Source organism: Dendrobates tinctorius, unplaced genomic scaffold (genome assembly GCF_039654945.1).
Source record: "Dendrobates tinctorius isolate UK_male_01 unplaced genomic scaffold, ASM3965494v1 ptg000143l, whole genome shotgun sequence".
In the NCBI taxonomy this organism is placed as follows: Eukaryota; Metazoa; Chordata; class Amphibia; order Anura; family Dendrobatidae; genus Dendrobates; species Dendrobates tinctorius.
Window position 1 is genome coordinate 47,320,391 of NW_027361810.1, and position 21,390 is coordinate 47,341,780.

Sequence of the window (21,390 nt, forward strand, 5' to 3'; positions counted from 1 at the left end):
ATCTGTCCAATTACTTTTGGTCCCTTTAAAAACAGGGTGGCACATGTTAAGGAGCTGAAACTCCTAAACCCTTCATCCAATTTTAATGTGGATACCCTCAAATGAAAGCTGAAAGTCTGAACTTCAACTGCATCTGAATTGTTTTGTTTAAAATTCATTGTGGTAATGTCTAGAACCAAAATTAGTAACGTTGTCTCTGTCCAAATATATATGGACCTAACGGTATGAACAAAATCCGCATCTGGTGAATGACATCGCATACATTCTGATGATTGAAGTCGACCCATCCTGAAAAGTCGTATCGGAGTTAAGTATGATTGATTTATATACAGCTGTATCATTCCATTATTAATAGATGGTGATACTTTGATCGGAGATTCCAGGATCTCTTCCCACTACTCTCCCTGAGCATCAGGGATGAGTCTGTCCCATTTCCTTTTAATAGAGCTTATAGCAGATTCCGTTCCCACCGACAGCATGTACGTGTATAAAGAGGAGAGGAGACCCTGCGAATTAAGGATTCCTATCAGAGGCAGAGATGAAATAGTACGGTCCACACCCCCACATCTCATGTGTGATTGAACAGCCGATCTCAGCTGTAAATAACGGAAAAACTGGGATCTCGGAATATCATATGTAACCTGTAATTGCTCAAAAGACACCAAGGTCCCCTGGTCAGACAAGTCTCCCATTGAGGAAACATTATGTTGCATCCAAAAAAACAGTGGATGGGTGGTTCAGTAGTTCTGGGAAATAGTCATTATTCCATAGGGGCATTTCAGCTACAAAATCTTTAAACCCAATCGCTTTCTTAATCTGTGTCCATACTAATCGCGCCAGTCGGAGCAAAGGTAGTAGACGAGGGACATTAGTCCTCTCCAACTCAAGGAAACCTAGTGGGCAGTCAGTTCGCGCAGCATGGAGTAGGTCGCTTTATCTTCGAGTATTTTGGTGTGCTCGGAGATTTAGTTTTCGTCTCCGCAGCTGCATGATTTGCGACTTGTAGACAGGCTGAATACATGTGGGAATTCCCTAACAAACAGGCATTCCTCACATGTAATCAGCCTGTCGCAAATCATGCAGCTGATGCGGCGAAAACTAAATCTCCGAGCACACCAAAATACACCCGAGCATGCTCAGAAAAAACCCGATCAATGAGTATACTCACTGATCACTACTGCTCTCAAATGCCAGATGGGCCTTCAAACCATTTTCTTGCCATGCGGGGGGGGGGGGGGGGGCACAATCTATGTGACCAGTGCAAAATTCAAGTTTTGTAGTTCATTGCTGGTGCTGTGCGTAAATGCCCCAGTGTCTGTCAGCATTGCGTTAAAGGGAATTATTGAGGCCAGCATAAAGTAGTCATGTATATTCACTATTGGGGCGCGTTGTGTCAGAGATCGGGTTGGCGGCGGCTCTCCCGACCCAGAGTGTGACTGCTTCATATATTGCTATGCAGCCCGTACCCGCAATGCCATTCGATCTCAGACCGTTTTTCACGGACGTCTGAATGCGCCCTTAGTCTCCAGCAGCGCCGTCGTCCTTCCCTCGCGTGCATTCATTGATGAGTCCTCCGTATTCAGGAGCCGCTGAATGAAAACTTTCCCCTTGTCACAAATGGTTGCTTTGCCCTTAGACCTCTGCATGCGCCCCGCCATTTACCATCACAATCACCAAAGTTGCTTTCTTTCATTTCTTCAATATATTTTGACAGCGATGTCATCCACGACAGAGAGATGAATCACAAACAATTATGCGACACAAGAATTTTATTTAATAGCAAACAAAATCCAATAAATGCCTGCGTGTCCTTAATAACATGAACCCCGAGCTTGTGTAATGCGGGAGTGAATGTCTCCCACGGCGGCTCAGGATCGCAGAATTCAGCATCTATGGTTGTGTAGTAATCATGAGTCAGTGGTGAAAATCTTGTAAAGTCCGTTACCTGCCTGTAATGCATTACTAAATATACAGCAACCTTTTGCTTAAAAAAAACAAAAAGAAACCACAAATCATGACCCCTTTGGATAAAAGAAGGCTCGGGCCTCTTATCCATTGGCTTTGTCTGGAACTGCAGCTAAACCCCTATTTTTTTCTAAAGAACACCCTAAGTAATGATTTTTGACTTCTAAGGCTGCATTCCCACGATGAGTATTTGGTTTTTGATGTTGCAGATTTGCTATTAGCTAAATTCAGCCACTTATGGGTTTTTTTTATTGTATTTGATTTTCTTACATGAGTTTTATCGCATTTTTGTAGCTCTTCCTGTCATGCTTCAGATTCAGCTGCATCGTTCTTGATACTGGCTTGGATTTGGCTTTCACAGTTTTAATAATAGTCATGTGTGGATTACTTTTTTTTTTTTTTCTCACCTGCAGATTTTCCGCATGTAATTTTGTAGGGAAATCCTCACATAACCTAAATGTTGCAAATATTTACGGTATTTTTTTTTTTTTTAAAGTGTATGAGATTTCCATAAATCCCAACCAGTTTGCTGGAACTGTAAGACGCCAATTTTTGTTAACAAGAACTCAACCTGGGAACTTAATCTAATAGGTTATATAAAATGGCCAGCTAATGCAAACTTGTTTTTCCCACGCTGTGTATTTGCATGCGGGGAAAATGCAACCTATTGTGGTTCCAGTAAGGTGTAGGCGGTTTCCATTAATCTCATGGCTCCTGTGTTTTTTGTTTTCTTTAAATAAATAAAATCTGCAGAATATGACTTTTGGGCAATTTTGAATGGTATTTTCTCCCAGTAGTCCAACATCATTGTAACACCATTAACTGGCAGATTAACCCTATAGCTACAGGACATCATTTGAAGTTACCTTTCAGGCCATATTCTCGCATCATGTAAACGCTGCGTTTGGCAGCTCCAGCAAAGTGGATGTGATTTAATGAAAACTCATGGCCATATGCCTCCTTGGGAAGCTTGAAAGAATGCATGCAAGAAATGCAAATGCTTTCTTTTAAAATACCAAAGAAAAAAAAAAATCTCTGATTTACATAGGCACCAAAAAAACACATATGATGGGGGGAAAAAAAATGGAGTAGTCAGAACCGATTTCTATGGCATATTTTAGTGCAAAACTAAAGGCATCATTTTCACATGTGGGAACTTGGCTTTAGAAGGTAAATTTACACATTGCACATACTTCCTGCACTTTCTAGTGACATTCTGACCTTGCTACAGATTTCACTATAGACTACATTGAGGAAAGTAAGTATTTGATACACTGACGATTTTGCAAGTTTTCCCACCTACAAAGAATGGAGAGGTCTGTAATTTTATCGTAGGCACACTTCATCTGTGGGAGACAAAATCTAAAAATAAAAACCATACAAATCACATTGTATGATTTTTACAAATTTCATGCCACAAAATGCAAATGAAGTATTTGATCACCGACCAACCAGCAAGAATTCTGGCTCTCACAGACCTGTTAATTTTTCTTTAAGGCCAGGATCACACATACGAGAAAACGGCTGAGTCTTGCATGTTAATACCCGACACTGCCGCTGGCACTCAGGAGCGGAGCGTACTGCTCCATGTATTGCTATGCAGCTGAACGCTCCGCTCCCGAGTGCCGGGTAATTAACATGCAAGACTCGGCTGTGTTTCTCGCATGTGTGATCCTGGCCTTAGAAGCCCTCCTACTCTGCACTCATTACCTGTAATAATTACATCTGTTTGAACTCGTTACATGTATAAAAGACACCAGTCCATACACTCCGTTACACTCCAACCTCTCGACTATGGTCAAGACCAAAGAGCTGTCTAAGGACACCAGGGACAAAATTGTAGACCTGCACAAGGCTGGGATGGGCTACGGGACAATAGGCAAGAAGCTTGGTGAGAAGGCAACAACTACTGGTGCAATTATTAGAAAATACAAGATGACTGTCAATCTCTCTTGGTCTGGAGCAAGATCTCATCCTGTGGGGTAAGGATGATTCTGAGAACGCTCAGGAATCAGCCCACAACTACATGGGAGGACTTGGTCAATGACCTGAAGAGAGCTGGGACCACAGTCTCAAACATTACCGTTAGTAACACACTACGCCATCATGGATTAAAATCCTGCAGGGCACGCAAGGTCCCCCTGTTAACGCAAGCACATGTCCAGGCCTGTTTGAAGTTTGGCAATGACCATCTGGATGGTCCGGAGTAGTTATGGGAGAAAGGTTATGTGGTCAGATGAGACCAAAATAGAACTTTTTGGTATCAACTCCACTCACCGTGTTTGGAGAAAGAAGCATGAGGAAAAACCCAAGAACATTGTCCACATCATGAAGCATGGTGGGGGACACATCATAGTTTGGGGGTGCTTTTCTGCAAAGGAGACAGGACTACACTGTACTGAAGGAAGGATGGATGGGGTTATGTTTGGTGAGATTTTGGCCAACATCCTTTTTTCCCTCAGTAGGAGCTATAAAGGGAATCTGTCACCCTTTTTTTCCGACTATGAGCTGCGGCCACCGACATCAGGGGCTTATCTACAGCATTCTGTAATGCTGTAGATAAGCCCCCGATGTAACCTGAAAGATAAGAAAAAAATAGTTAGATTATACTCACCCTGGCGTCCGGAACGGGAAGCAAGGAAGAGGACGTCATCTCTAAACCATCGTACGCCATTGAACCAAGACCGGACTGCCCCCCGGTGAGTATATTCTAACTCATTTTTCTTCTCTTTCAGGTTACATCAGGGGCTTATCTACAGCATTACAGAATGCTGTAGATAAGCCCCTGATGTCAGTGGCCGCAGCTCATAGTCGAAAAAATGGGTGACAGATTCCCTTTAAAGATGGGTTGTGGCTAGGTTTTCCAAAATGACACGGAGCCAAAGCACCTAAAGAGTGTCTCTCTAAGAAGAGTGGCCTAGCCTGTCTCCGGTCTTGAACCCAATAGAAAATCTATGGAAGGAGCTGAATTCAATGTTGCTCAGCGACAGGCCCAAAACCTGAAAGATCTGGAGAAGATCTGTATGGAGGAGTGGGTCAAAATCCCTGCTGCCGTGTGTGAAACTTGGCCAAGAACTACAGGAAATGTCTAACCTTTAATTGCAAACAAAGGTTTCTGTACCGAATATTAAGTTCTGTTTCCTATTGTATCAAATTTGCATTTTATTTCATGAAATATGTAAAAAAAATAAATAAAATGTGATTTGCTGGATATTATTTTTAGATTCTGGCTCTCACAGTTGAAGTGTACCTACGATAAAAATTACAGACCTCTCCATTCTTTGCAGGTGGGAAAACGTGCAAAATCAGCAGCGTATCAAATACTTCTTTTCCCCACTGTGCCAGCATACAAAGAAAGAAAATCTACAAAAACAAATGTGTGAACATTTCCCAATAAGGCAAATGGACAAGGGTTGGGTTAAGAGAGAAGTTCACTTTTTGTGTTACATTTCCTATTTTCTAACATATAAAAAGCTTTAATACAAGGAAGAACCATAACAAATGAACATAGGTCTTACATGTTAAAAAGTAAGGGATAATACGAATCCATTAAAGGGATGGTCTGAAATGAAAAAAGTTACTTTATTTTCCAAGAAAGCAGCGTCGCACTAGTTGACGACATCAGACCATCCTTTTATGTTTAGGCGCCAATGCAATAAATATTCAAGCATCGTGTCTCTACCTCCCTTCTCAAGAAACTAGAATGGATTATATACAAATATAAAGTCATTTGGACGCGCACTAGTAAAATAGAAAAAGTCATCAGAACTTAATCTAGTAACACAGCTTTCCAGGAGTTCAACGGAACTTGTAAGAAGAAGCAGCAGCTATAAATGGGGGACGTGCTGCTCAGAAGAGGTGATCTTTTCAATAAGTTTCACTGTACATAGCCATTAGGCAGAACTGAAATTTTAATTTTCATGCAATGCTGAAAGAAAAAAAATCAATATAGATAGAACACACGCGATGCACAGCTAAATACAGAAAGGCTGCATAAAACAAGGGGTTAATTGGCACTATCACTTGAATACCCAAGATGGCTGAACTGCCTCTTTTTTTGGCACTGAAATCTCACAGGGCTCTAGATGGACTGATGTTACAGATTTCTGGGGGCAGATGCATGCTTTAGGTATGAACTCTTTATGGCATTTTCTCTATTTGCATGGCTGCAAAAAAGAAAGGTAAAAAAAAAAAAAAAACACTAAGTGATCATTCAGAAACCGCGGCCATGTGAATCATCCCATTCACTATTGTCAGTATAAATGCTATCTGTGGAAAGAAGAAAAAAAAAAAGTGAAAAACCAATGAAACGGACATCTGAATGAGACCTTATATAGAAAAAAATGTAATTACCAACAGTTAAGGATTCACAGGGGTAATTTTTTTTTTTTTTAAAGATTTTTACCCTAATCCATCAAAAGGAGCAGAGTATTTTGGGCTTAAAAACAAAAATGTTGATCACTACAGCACACGGATGGACATCTATAGGGTCCTATTGTGTGTATACTAATGCACGAGCCCAAACCAGCTTTCACATTGCACGTTCCCTGCTACTATTAGCTTAATAGGAGGGGAATCCATGATGGAGAATGTGCCGACCAAATGGGGCGGCCATGTTAATGATTCGAGAATTAGTGTAACGCGTTCTTCTGTAACTTATGTGATGAAGTGTCAGTGTAGACAAAAAAAAAAAAAATACACAAGTTTTAGTAACGTGTAGGGTCTGTGTATATTACCTGCAGGTCATCTCCTAGATCAGGTGAATGGAAGCCGTGAAGTCTCTAGTAGATGGCACCTGCTGCGTATATGGCACACCCTAGTCAGTAGCAACACAGTAAATAGTAGCTTGTCATTGCACGGCGGTGAACACGTCACCTAAGGTATTGAGATTCCTCTCCTCGTAGTGCTGAAGCCCACTAGGCATACCCCCCTAGCCCCCCAGGACTCTGCGGTTATTGCATAGGCAGCTCTGAGAATCCACCGCATTTCATATATGGCTTTATAGATGCAAGGAAGGGGAGATGCAACGTGTGAGGGATTCATCTGTGGTAGGCAGGAACGCGTTTTGTCCTCAACATGCGGTAGTAAAGGTTTTCATCCCGAAACGCAAACTCATCTGTTATATGTTGGATGACGCCTCCTTTCAGCAGTCTCTCTCCGTATTTTACTGCTTCGCCGCGGTCCGATGCCAGTCCAACCTCAACAAGCCAGCTCACCAAATCGGAGCCCCAGAAGATTCCTCCGGATGTCCTGGGACCACACCTGTATGTCAAAGGAATGATTCACCCATATGTTCTGTAAGTCTTGTACCAGCGCTGGGGATTTATCAGCAGGTAAAGAAAAACAGGGAGGAAACAGGACAGCATGATATAGGCGTGTTAGGAGCGTTCATCATAGGGTTAGAGAATATTACAGGACAATGGGGAGGGGGACAAGTGTGGCCTCATTATATCACCACCCTATACAGACCACAAACTGGAAATCGCACACTGAATTCTGGTAGGAGACATGATGGCTATGGAGTGTGGCCGTGACTGTCCTAAGGAATATAATAAAAGGACAATCAAGATTAATCTGTTACCGCAATTTTATAAACTAGGTTTTTTTTTTTGTTTTGTTTTTTTTAAATAAGATCTCTGATGGTGCCAAATTGCTGAATAAAAAGTCACCCATGGGTGGTCCGTCCCACAATTCAGTATTACAATTCCCCCTTCCCCTAAAAAGTCAAAAGAAATATAAAAAAAAAAAAAAAAAAGTGCAGAATGCTGTACAGAATAGTGCACAAATGTGGTTCATTTCAAACCCTTTCCAAAAGGAAAAAGGTCCGACCAAACCTCTTCTCATCCGGCCCAGTCAGAAGGGCACAGTAAGGGTAAGGGATAGGCAACCATCTCTTGCCAAAGCTGAAGGAGAGCTCCTGTTTTCGGATTTTAGCCCAGCTACCGTCCCAGTGTCTGCAGAGAGCCTCAGTCTCGGTCTGCGCCCCATATCCCCAAAATAAAGGGGAACAATGGGTTACCGTATTCCTCAGACCATGTGGATGCTTTTTAAGCCATGGAGCAGTAACATTTGGGGGAAGATTACAATGAAGTCCTTATAATAGACTGAGGGAAATTGCTTCTCGTGAGGCCAGAGACACCGCTGTACGGTAAAGCTACTCATCCTCTCTAATATATATCTATAATGTCTACTTTAATATATTTCCACTGCTAAAGGCAGAAGCTTAAAACACTTCTCGATCTGGTGTCATTAAATATATATAATCTTCCCTTACAGTTGTACCGACAGACAAGGGCCTGTGGTATGTAAATGGCATTATGGATCCGGTTATTGGCGGCCGGGTCGCTTCTTTAATACTCCATAGAGCCGTGCACTCTTGGCTCACGTGGTTGTGAGGACAAATGGGAGACAACACGCTTCTAAAAGGACAATACAAAGGAAATCATGCATTGTTACAATGGGACAGGGAGAAAAAGGGATGAACGAAGCAAGAGCGCATGCGAGACAGATGGAGACATTCATGGTCAAAACACAGTGTGCAGCGGACGTGTACATCCACAAGAGGGCACCCTCTGCACACAGAACACAATATACAAGTGAATATGAACACATGACAAACAAAGCTCATAGTCCTCCCTTGTCCACCATGTATCGAATTCATTATTGTAGTAGAAAATCCAGTATTATTACAGATTTCCAGCTAGAGATCAATGGAAAAAAAATATATATGTAGCCTTTTCTGATAAATGGTGAATGTAGGCATCTGCTCGGACTGATTACTTCGAAGTAAATTAATCACCAAGTTATATATTTCTGAAAGTGTTGGTTGGCAATTTATAGTGCAGAGATAAAAGGGGTTATCCACTACAGGACCATCCCTTAGGCCACGTTCATATTGCATATTCAGCTCCGTTCAGTGGCACCGTCGGGGCTTATGTCTAAAGCTCTGGAAAACGGGAATCGGTCGCTTGCACGGACGGGGCCATTGCTGTGGTCGTGCAGACAGGGTCACATTGTGCTCGGTCAGACATCCTTTTCGGCTCCATCTGCCCTTTTCAGGCGGGCTCCAAAACAAAGTCAACCACATTTTGGTGTCCGCCTCAAATAGGCAGATACAGCAGATGACATCCAACCGAGCACAAAGTGACCCCATCTGCATCATTATCATCAATGGCCCTGTCAGTGCAAACATCCATTGGTTTCCAGGGGTTCAGACGGAAGCCCGGGAGCCTCCGACTGTGGTCTAAAACGCAATATGAACCTTAGATCATGGCCTTATTAACTCTACTGTCCATAAAATAAAAAAAACACTGAACAGCTACCAGACAATGTCAACGCTTATGGCACAAAGCCACCAGGGAAAACAATGCCGACATCAGATAAACGATGCCAGTCCAGAAGGTAATGTATGATGATGTACAGTGGAACTGATAGAAGGGGTTATCCTGCAGCGAACAAACTCTTTAATACGGAACCTGTCCTCTCAGAAAATGCTATTTACCAATACCAACAGATATATGGTTTATCTGCCGGTAAATAGTTTTCCAATGTTTTCCGGCCACCATACTGAAAGTGCGTGCATGCCCCGGGACTACGATTGACAGCTCTCTCTGGACAGATGCCCTGAGCCGGCTGTCAACATACCTGGGCAGGCTTACAGCTGCCATTCACAGTATAGTGAGCGATGCCTGTAGACGCTCCATGCTCGCCCCATGACTGAAAGCCGGTGGCTCCTGGGATGAAATAACTTAATTTTTTCCAGTAGCTGCATTTTCAATACAGCGACCGGGTAACATTAGGATGTTATTTACCTGCAGATTAACCCTATATATGCAGGTAAATATTTTCTGAGGTTCCCTTTAAGGCAGCAACATCTACAATGCCGTGTTCTGAAAAGTAAATCTGACCGAATGAATAAGGTGTCATATCCACGGATTGAAAGCCAAAGCAAATCAGCCCTTATGGATCATAGAGTGGACATGCTCCCAGTGCAAAATAGCCAACTACCTGGAAATCGATCCTGGATGGTGCTTACAGGCATTACTTGTATGTGCAAATCAGTGAGCGTGCGTGCGAGAGTGCCTGAATCGCTTTACAAATGCATACATATAACTTACAAAGCACGACACCGACACATGTAGACGTGTACAGAGGAGAACCCACAGAGGGAAATATGTGGCTCTAACATTGCCTGACATGGTTTCCAGAACCTCCCGTTATAGGGTACAGATTACGCCAGTCTGGGTTTTCTGGGACTTTTCACTTCTTCTTGCAGTTGTCATTGAGTTTACCATTAAACAATATTACAAATCCCCTGTAACACTAAAATATACACAGAAAAGTTTCCTAAACCGCCGCAACATGTGCTCTAGTGTAATCCGGTGATACCTTCTCTCCCGGACGACGTTTCTGATGCACAGATCTTTGTGATAATGTACAAACTGGTGGCAGGTCATTCGGATTTCCTCGGGAAGCCGGTTCTCCTCAGCCATGACATTGGATTCTCTTCCGCTCCAGAGGAACTGAAGTCTGAAAAATGTATAAAAATAATGCGGAGCGCAGCACAGATGCAACATCTATTAGGGATATGGAAGTCAGCCATACAAATCCCTTACAGCCCCTGATGAAGGACGCAGCGTCGGTCACACTTGGTAGATGGAGTGCTTTAAAAACTACAACTGTTTGGGAATATTGTCACAATCTGATTCATTAGTGCAGTGATAAATGGAAGACCCTATGCTCTGGAAGGGCAAGATGGAGCCCCCACTATCAATCACACTTTTTATATAGGAGAACTACACTGACTAATTAATATATATATATATATATATATATATATATATATATATATATATATATATATATATATATATATATATATACACACACACACACACACACACATATACTGTAGTAATGTGGTGGTCACAGTGCATAGGAGCCATCACACGAGAGCACAAGTCCCAAATTTAAAAGAGAAGGGGATGTATATTAAAGTATGCGCACAGAAATGGTTCAGAACAATACACCGTCCAAGACCCCCATATAGTCCTCCCCACATAATATGAGGTCCCCAAAGATGACCCCTTTCTGTAGGAGGCTCCCAAATCCCACAGTGTATTCACCCCCCACTGCTCCTCAACACAGCACAATGCCCCCACAGTGCTCCCCTTACAATATGCCTCCAGTAGCCCCTGAACACAGCATGACTCCCCTGAACACAGCATGACTCCCCTGAACACAGCAAGATGCCCCCACAGTGCCATTAAACACTGTATGAAACCCCCACAGTGCACCCTTTACAATATGCCCCCATTAGCTCCTCACTGTATGATTCCACCTGAAGCCAATAGAATCATAGAATCGAGTTGGAAGGGACCTCCTGCTCAAAGCAGGATTCACTAAATCATCCCAGTCAGATGTCTGTCCAGCCTCTGTTTGAAGACTTCCATTGAAGGAGAACTCACCACTTCTCGTAGCAGCCTGTTCCACTCATTGATCAGTCTAACTGTCAAAAAGTTTTTTCTAATATCTAATCTGTGTCTCCTCCCATTCAGTTTCATCCCATTGCTTCTAGTCTTTCCTTGTGCAAATGAGAATAAAGATGATCCTTCTACAATGTGACTGCCCTTTAGATATTTGTAGACAGCTATTAAGTCTCCTCTCAGTCTTCTCTTTTGCAAACTAAACATTTCCAAATCCTGCAACCTTTCCTCATAAGACAGGGTTTTGAAGACCGGTCACCATTCTGGTCGCTCTTTTCTGAACTTGCTCCAGTTTGTTGATGTATTTTTTAAAATGTGGTGCCCAAAACTGGACACAATATTCAAGATGAGGTCTGACCAAAGAGGAGTAGAGGGAAATAATGACTTCACGTGATCTAGACTGTATGCTCCTGTTAATACATCCTAGAATTGCATTTGCCTTTTTTGCTGCTGCATCACACTGTTGACTCATATTCAGTCTGTGATCTATTAGTATACCCAAGTCTTTTTCACATGTGCTGTCACTTAGCCCTATTCCTCCCATTCTGTATATGCTTTTTTCATTTTTATTGCCCAGATCTAGTACTTTGCATTTTTCCCTGTTAAAAACCATTCTGATAGTTGCTGCCCACTGCTCCAGTTTATTTATATCTTTTTGAATCCTCTCTCTCTTCTCTAGTATTAGCTATCCCTCCTAGCTTTGTGTCATCAGCAAATTTAATCAGTTTACCCTCAATTCCTTCATCTAAATCGTTGATAAAGATGTTGAACAATACAGGGCCCAGGACAGAGCCCTGTGGTACCCCACTTGAGACATTCTTCCAACTGGATGTGCAGCCATTTACGACCACTCTTTGGGTCCGATCACTAAGCCAGTTATGAATCCACCTAACAGTTGCCTTGTCCATTCCATACTTAGTCATTTTTTCAATAAGGATTGTATGAGATACTTTGTCAAATGCTTTGCTGAAGTCAAGATATACTATGTCTACAGCATTTCCTTGATCCACCCAATCAGTGATTCCGTCATAGAAGGAAATTAAGTTAGTCTGACATGACTTATTAGTTACAAACCCATGCTGACTCTGTTTAATCACTTCATTCTTATCCAGGTACTGACATACATGTTGTTTAATAATTTGTTCAAAGATCTTTCCTGGTATAGAAGTCAGACTCACCGGCCTATAGTTGCCTGGGACCACCTTCTTCCCCTTTTTGAAGATAGGAACAACATTTGCTCTTCTCCAGTCTTCTGGCACTTCTCCTGTTCTCCAAGAATTTTCAAAGATTATGGAGAGGGGTTCAAAAATTTCTTCTGCCATCTCCTTCAGTACTCTGGGGTGTAATTCATCTGAACCTGGAGACTTGAATTCATTTAGGTTAGCTAAGTGTTTCCTCACTATCTTTCTGTTTATAGATATCCTGGATTCTTCGATTCCCTTAACAGGACAGTGAAGAACAGTTGATGTTACATTTCCTTTCTGAGAGAAAACAGATGCAAAATAGGAATTTAAAAGTTCGGCCTTCTCAACATCCTGTCTTACCATTTCATCATTTTCATCCTGTAAAAATCCTATAGCATCTTTGACTTTTCTTTTACTTTTGACATATCCCCAAAATCCTTTATTATTGCTTTTGACATCTCTTGCAAGCCTCAATTCATTGTCAGCTTTAGATAATCTGATTTGTGCCCTGCAGGTTCTGCAGACAGCATTATATTCTTCTTTAGATATGCCTCCCTCTTTCCATTTTATAAACATTTTTTTCTTCCTTTTTAGCATGTGCTTAAGTTCTGTGTTCATCCATCCTAGTTTCCTTAAATGCTTCCTATTCTTCCCTCTTTTTGGAATTTTTAACAATTGTGCTTTGAGAATTTCATTTTTCAAGATTTCCCATCCTTCCTGGACATTTTTGTCTTTAAGGATATCCAGCCAATGGATCCCTCCAATTCTTTCTGAATCCCTTAAAATCTGCCTTTCTGAAATATAACCTTGACGTCTGAGTCTTCACAGGTCTTCCGCCTCTAGTTATCCAAAATTCTAAAATAGCATGGTCGCTACCTCCTAGGGTCCCAGCCACTTTTACCTCCTCAACCATTTCCTCCCTGTTTATAAGGACTAGATCCAAGGTAGCAGCTCCCCTTGTTTTCTCCCCTACCTTTTGGAAGATAAAGTTGTCAGCAAGAGAGGATAAGAATTTCCTTGACCTGTTAGTTTTGCCTGAGAGAGATTCCCAACAAATGTCTGGATAGTTGAAATCTCCCATGACAACTATGTCATATTTTTTGGAGAACTTGGCCATTTGATACATAGAGTTCATCCATATCTTCAGCTTGCACAGGCGGCCTGTAGTAAATGCCTACAATGGTGTCCTTTCCATTGTTCTGTCCTTGTATTCTTACCCATGCCCCCAGTGCCTCCTCAACAAAGTAAGACTCCCCTCAACACAGCAAGATGCCCCCACAGTGCCCTCTCAACACTGTATGATACCCCCACAGTGCCTCCTTTACAATATGCCTACAGTGGACCCGCAACGCAGTAAGATGCCCCCACAGTATGCCTCCAGTGCCCCCACTCACAATACATTACCTCCAATCTTTCGCCAACATAGTACTGACTCACAAAACTTTAAGACATAAAAACTGCGCCCCCTCGCCCCGTTTCCCAATAAGCTGCTCCGGTCTGTGCCGTGCGTGGTTTTGTGCAGTAGGCGTGATCTGGATATGTCACGGTGCGTGCTGCGAAGAGACTCAGATGCCCAAGCTGAATAGTGCAGCAGGGAGCCGATAGCTCCATATTCAGTGCCAGTCCGCCCCCCCCCCCTCCCGATGATCAGACGTCTACAAAAGTATTTATCAATACATTGTTTTGTACAGATAAAATATAAATTATAAAAAAAAACAGACATGTTAAACATACCTTTTCTTGCATGGAAGGATAATCAAGTGTTTATCTAACCCAAAAATGGCAAATGACAGGAAACCCTGCAGAAATTGTAACAACCAGAAATTACAGTGTATACAGGATAGTCCTACTGGGAAGAACTGCAGCTCGTGAACACTGCTAATAAAGCGGATCTGTCACCAGAGCTAAATAAATAAATTGCATGCATTATTAAATAGATCTTACACCTGATGAAACTGGAGTTCTTACTATGACAAATGTCTGATTTCAAATCAGCTTTGAAAAGTTTCTAAGCTTTGACATTAAAGTACCATATATACTCTTTTATAAGCCGATCCGTGTATAAGCCGACCCCCCTAATTTTGGCACAAAAAAATAGGAAAACTTATTGACTCACGTATAAGCCTAGGGTGGCCCCAGTTATGCTGCACAGTGTGTGGCCCCATCATGTTGCTGCTGCTGCCTCAGTTACCAAAAAAAAAACAAACAAACAAAAAAAAAAAACTGTATACTCACCTCCGTCGCTGCCCCTGCTCATCAGCGTTGCGGGCTCTGCAGTGACTGTGCAGGCAGAGGGCGCGATCGCACCCTCTGACCTGAATGTCACTGCAGAAGACGCAAGACAGCAGAGCGACGCGCAGGGACAGGTGAATATGCCTCCCCACCGTTCATTACTCACCCCCTTCCTGGCGCTTGTCTCTGCAGCGCAGCCCCCCTGCTTGTTCCATGTTCTTGGTGCTGCTCTGCCTGCTTCAGCGGTCACGTGGTACCGCTCATTAAACTCATGTATATGTGCATATTCATGAGTATAATGAGCGGTACCACGTGACCGCTGAAGCAGGAAGAACAGGGGGCGCCAAGAACATGGAGCAAAAGCAGGGGGGCTGCAGATAAGGGTAAGTATGAGCTCTGACACCCCCGCTCCCTCTCCCCCCCAGTATATGACTAGTGTATAAGCCGAGAGGGGGACTTTCAACCCAAAAAAATGGGCTGACAATCTCGGCTTATACACGAGTATATACGGTAAACATCCTGGATAACTTGATCCTAATTATTAAACAGGAAATGTTAAAAAATAAGTAGACCTTCAGGCCCAAGAGCATTATTTAAAAGGGATTGTCTGGTGAAAACAAGTTATCACTACTGATGAGCGAACATGCTGGGATAAGGTGTTATCTGAACATGTTCCAGGTGCTAACCGAGTGTCTTCGGCGTGCTCCAAATAGATGTTTGTGTGTCCGCGGCTGCATGTGCATGTCTCGCGCTGGAAAGACCTATGTCCACATGTATACTATAACTCCCCTTTACCATCTATGCATGCTTAGATAAGAAAAAGGAGATTTTTGTGTACTCACCGTAAAATCTCTTTCTCTTAGCCTTTAATTGGGGGACACAGAACCGTGGGTGTTATGCTGCTGTCCACTAGGAGGCGACACTATGCATAATCTGAAAAAGACTATGCATAATCTGAAAAAGATTAACTTTGGCTCCTCCTCTGCAGTATACACCCCTGGACGGCATCAGCCTTCTCCAGTTTTGTGCAAAAGCATTAGGAGGAACGTAACACAAATAACATAACAATGCCTGTAAGAAGGCCACTCAAAGAACAATGAGAACTCAACTAACAACGGCCCGTAAGGGCAACAGGGTGGGAGCTGCGTCCCCCAATTAAAGGCTAAGAGAAAGAGATTTTACGGTGAGTACACAAAAATCTCCTTTACTCTGTCGCCTAATTGGGGGACACAGAACCGTGGGACGTCCCAAAGTAGTCCCTGGGTGGGAAGCAGTGGACGAATATTGTGCTGACAGTCCCCTAGATTTGGGGTACTGCTGCCTGCAGGACCCATCTACCCAGGCTCGCATCCGCTGAGGACTGAGTATGCACTCTGTAGTGTTTTGCAAATGTGTGCAGGCTAGTCCAAGTGGCTGCCTTACACACTTGATGTGCCGAGGCTTGATGCCGAATGGCCCAAGAGGCTCCTTCCGCCCGCGTAGAGTGTGCCATGATACCGGCCGGAAGAGGAGAATTGACAAGTCGGTAAGCCTCTTGTATGGTGGACTTGATCCACCTAGCAAGGGTGGCTTTGGAAGCCGGTAGACCCTTGCGAACGCCTTCTGGAAGAAGGAAAAGTGAATCAGACTTCTGGAAGGGAGCAGTACTAGACACGTAAATACGCAATGCCCTGACCAGGTCAAGCGTATGCAGAGCCTTCTCCACTCTATGAACAGGAACCGGGCAAAGAGATGGTAGTGAGATTTCCTCATTGAGGTGGAAGCTGGACACAACCTTCGGAAGAAGGATGGCACTGTACGGAGAACCACATTGTCCTGATGGAAAACCAGAAAGGGTTGTCTGCAGGAAAGTGCTGAAAGTACGGACACCCTGTGTAGCGAGGTGATTGCCACCAGAAAGACCACCTTCTGTGACAGAAGGCGGAGTGAGACCTCCTTAAGGGGTTCGAAAGGAGGTGTCTGCAATGCTGTCAAGAGCAGGTTGAGGTCCCACGTCTCCAATGGATGTTTGTAGGTGGGAGCCAAACGGGAAACCCCTTGGAGAAAAGTCCTCACTTGCGGCTTATTAGCAATACGCCTCTGAAAGAGCACTGAAAGCGCTGACACTTGGCTCTTAAGCGAGTCCAGGGATAGCCTGGCGTCCAGGCCCGACTGAAGGAAACCGAGGATCTTTGGAAGAGTAGGGAAGTGGGACCTGTCCTCGAGATTCGCACCATGTGAAGAAAGCCTTCCAGGTACGATAGTAAATCCTGGCTGAAGCTGGCTTTCGAGCCCTGATCATGGTTTTAACGACGTCCGTCGAAAAACCTGCTTGGGTCAAAACCCAGGTCTCAATGGCCACGCCGTCAAATTGAGAGCCCCTGAGTTCTGGTGGAAGAACGGGCCTTGTGACAGAAGGTCGGGACGTGTGGGGAGACGCCAGGGAGCATCTGCTGTGAGTTGCACGACGTCGGCGTACCATGTACGCCTGGGCCAGTCTGGAGCGATCAGGATGGTGGGAACTCCCTCTTGCTTGATCTTCCTCAGGACTCTGGAGAAGGGGTGGAAAAATGTACAGAAGCTGGAATTGGGTCCAGTCCTGAACCAGGGCATCTGCTCCTAGCGACCGCGGGTCATGCGTCCTGGGCATGAAATTGGAAACCTTGGCATTGAGATGGGATGCCATCAGATCCACGTCCGGGGTCCCCCAGCAATGGCAGATCGGATGAAAAACTTCGGGATGGAGAGACCACTCCCCGAGTCCATTCCTTGTCTGCTGAGATAGTCGGCTTCCCAGTTGTCCACACCCGGAATGTGGACCGCAGAGAGTACCGACCTCGCATCCTCCGCCCAGTGTAGGATACGTGTTACTTCGTTCATCGCCTGGATGCTGCGGGTCCCGCCTTGATGGTTCACGTATGCCACCGCCGTGGCATTGTCCGACTGTACTCTGATATGAGAGTCTGCTAGCAAGTGATGAAAGGCTTTCAATGCCAGGAAGATGGCCCGAATTTCCAGGATGTTGATGGGCATGGTCGCTTCCATTGGTGACCACTTGCCTTGCGCTCTGTGATGTAGATGCACCGCGCCCCAACCCGTAAGGCTTGCGTCGGTGGTCAAAACCTTCCATTGACCGGAGAGAAAGGATTTTCCCCGTGCAAGCGAGGTTGGCTTGAGCCACCAGTGCAGGGACCTCCTGGTTTTCGATAATAACCGGAACTCCCTGTCGAGGGAGAACGGATTCCTGTCCCAGGACTTGAGGATGGCCAGTTGAAGGGGTCTGAGGTGAAACTGGGCAAATGGTACCGCCTCCATTGCCGCTGCCATCCTGCCAAGTACTCTCATGGCATACCGGAGAGATCGGGGGGACTTGCGTAGGAGAGTGCGAACTCCCAAACGGAGGGCCAGTGCCTTGTCCCTGGGGAGGATCACCAGACCCCTGGAGGTGTCGAATAGCATCCCCAGGAAGGCCAGAGACTGACTTGGGGTAGTCGAGGACTTCTGTAAATTGACTAACCATCCCAGCCAACTCAGAGTGTCGATGGTGATTTAGACGTTGACCTCGCAGTCCTTGAAGGTGGGGGCCTTGACGAGAAGGTCGTCCAGATATGGAATGACTACTATGCCTCTGGAGTGTAGAACGTCCATGGTGGCTGCCATGACCTTTGTAAATGTTCTGGGAGCTGTGGCGAGACCGAACGGGAGGGCCACAAACTGGTAATGGTCTTGGTTGATTGCGAATCTGAGAAATCTCTGATGGGCGGGAGCAATCAGTATATGCAGGTATGCGTCCTGTATGTCTATGGAGGCGAGAAATTCTCCTTTTTCCATGGATGCATCGATTGACCAGAGGGATTCCATGCGAAAGTGACGAACTCAAACATACTTGTTGAGTTGCTTGAGGTCTAGTATGGGTCGGACGCTGCCTCCCTTCTTCGGCACCACGAACAGATTGGAGTAGTACCCTCGGAAGCACTCGTCTGCTGGAACCGGTACTATGACTCCTGCTTGCAGGAGGGAAGAAACCGCTTGATGGAAGGCTCGAGCTTTGAGTGGAGGCTTTGGAGGAACGGAGAGAAAGAACCTGTGCGGTGGGCTGGTAGTAAACTCGATCTTGTATCCTGAAGACACTATTTCCTTGACCCACTTGTCTTCTATAATAGGAAGCCAGACCTGCTGAAAGAGTAGCAGTCGTGCGCCCACAAGTGTGGTGTCTTCCGGAGGGCATGAGTCAAGATGAGGGGAAAGTCTGAGCTTTTCCTCCTTTGGATTTTGCCTGGCTTGCTTTTGACTGCCAGTTCCTGTCCAGCCTCTGTGCCGCCTGTGTGTTGTTTCTGCAGGGGGAGCGGTTACGATTTTGTGCTGGGCGCGAGACGGACCAGCCTGAAGAATTCCGAAAGGATCGGAAGCGAGATTGATTACGTCTTTTAAACATGCGTTTTGGTTTTAGTTGAGGGAGAGAAGTACTTTTACCCTCAGTAGCATTGGATATCATTGTATCCAGCTTTTCACCGAAAAGACGTCCACTGAAGTATGGGGGATTTGTCAGGGACTTTTTTGAGGCCGCATCCGCCTTCCATTCTCTCAGCCAGAGAATACGCCGGATTGTGATGGCGTTTGATGCTATTCCCGCTACCCCTCTTGCAGAATCCAACGCTGCATGGACCATGTAATCTGCCACTACTGCAATTTGCACCGCCTGGTCCGCCAGCTGAGGATTTGAAACTTGGAGGCCCTGTTGCAATAGATTAGCCCAGGCCATAATGGCCTTGGCTGCCCAAACTGAAGCAAATGCGGGAGCCAGAGAGGCACCTGCCGCTTCGAAGATCGAACGCGAAATGCGTTCTACATGTCTGCTGCATCTTTGAGGGTTGAGCTGTCCGGCAGTGAGAGAAGTGTCTGTGCTGCCAGCCTAGAGACTGGGGGGTCCACTTCAGGCGGATCTGTCCAATCCTTAGTGTCCTGTGGGAAGGGGTACTTTGCTTCCAAGTATTTGCGACTGGCAAATTTTTTCTCAGGCTGCGAGAAATGCTTAGAAAGTATTTTTTGAAATTCCGGGTGACTAGGGAAGACCTTAGATGGTTTCTGAACACTCTCGAAGTAAATCTTGTGTTCTGGTGCTTCCGGGGTTGGATCAGAAATGTCCAGTACCCGAAGGATGGAAGAGATTATATCCTCAACTAGCGCCGCATTGCTAGGGGAACAAGGGACCAGAGTGTTCTCCGTTTCATTATCTGAGTTAGAGTCACATATGCCCTCAGAGTCTTGCGCATCGCTAAGGAGCTCCCTAGCGGGCGAACTAGGGCGGAGGTGTTCTGTGGTCTGGGATCGTTGTGGAGATCCGCACTGTGTTTCTCTATCAGGGGGACGGTCTCGGTGACCTGGAGCCACTGTGTCTCTCCCTGGAGGGGGGGGCGACCTAGTGCTATGTGACGCAGATGAACGCAACCTGTGGGTCCGCTTACGACTCAAACTGTCGGAAGCAGTCTGTCCTTGAGATCTTTGCTGGGTAACGTTCATAGCTGAGACATGACCCTGCAGAGCCTGCAGTAGTGTGGAGGTCAGGTTATCTATAGACTGTGTCATAGACTGCGACATCTGAGTCGCCCATTCCGGCGCAGTAGCGGTCGCAGAAGCGTTGGTAGGGACTTCTTGGGGTTCTGACCCAGTGTTTTGGGTACAGTCCTGGCAGTGCGGGTACATGCTGCCGCTGGGGAGAGTGGCTTTGCAGGCTGTACAGACTGCATAAAAGCAGTCTTGTCTGGTCCTTTTCCTTGAGCCCGACATAGTGTCTAGAGGCTAATTAGCAGAGGCCCTACAGGGGTATCTACGCAGAGGAAAAGGAATAGGGGAGCGTTATAGGTTATATGAACTCACAGCTGAGTACAGAGAACCCAGCTGTGATCTTACCCCACCGGTGCGCCCCCTAGGTCCAGCGCCGATAAATCCCACTCCTGTGCCCCCCAGAGACCGCTGTGCTGCCTTCAGGTGCAGCAAGATGGCCACCGGAATTCTGAGGTGGAGGAGGAAGGGGGCAGAGATGCTGAAAATGGCACGCTGAGCTATGTAAAAGCACGCCCTTCCTGACTCGATCCGCCCCTTCTATGACACTGCGGAGTGTCATTTTCGTCATCCGGGGGGCGGGCCGGGGGGCGGGAATAAGGCGGCGATTTCGGCTAGGCCGAAGCTGCGGCCTAAATTTGAGACCTCATGCCCAGAAGGGCTCCAGGACGGCGCGGTTGTCCGGGGGGGGGCTCAGATTCAAACCAGACCCCCCCCGGATTGAATGGTAGGCTAGCGGTGGGGTCATGAGCGCAACCTGGGCCCTGTGGGGGGTCCCTTTGAGGCGCTATGCAGCTGGTGCTGCCGGAGAGACAGGGGGGCAGGGAGCCCTGTCTCTGACAAGTGCCATGCCTGCCTGCACCTCCGCCAGTCCCAACAGGAGCCCGCAGCTGGGCTGGGGTCCCTGGACTTGTAAGTGGCCGAATGGTGCCCCTGATACAGGCCCTTCCTGCGGTGTCTCAACCTAATGCCCCCATAGGGGG

The 21,390-nt window shown here is 45.5% G+C and overlaps 1 protein-coding gene across 6 annotated transcripts in view; it reads right to left on the reverse strand.

The window, feature by feature from the left end:
- Positions 1 to 1,751: 1,751 nt before the first annotated feature.
- Positions 1,752 to 21,390, reverse strand: part of GPR155 (G protein-coupled receptor 155) — a 62,138-nt gene continuing 42,499 nt past the window's right edge. For 4 of the 6 annotated variants that reach the window (XM_073545927.1, XM_073545926.1, XM_073545924.1 and 1 more), the window contains 3 exons: positions 14,369 to 14,433; positions 10,354 to 10,494; positions 1,752 to 7,227 (listed from right to left, as the gene is read on the reverse strand). In XM_073545927.1, the coding sequence (XP_073402028.1) occupies positions 7,005 to 7,227; positions 10,354 to 10,494; positions 14,369 to 14,433 (429 nt within the window). In that variant the 3' untranslated portion in view covers positions 1,752 to 7,004. Of the gene's footprint in view, positions 7,281 to 10,353; positions 10,495 to 14,368; positions 14,434 to 21,390 lie in introns of all 6 variants that reach the window. The other 2 variants (XR_012220350.1, XM_073545928.1) reach the window with 2 other exon arrangements.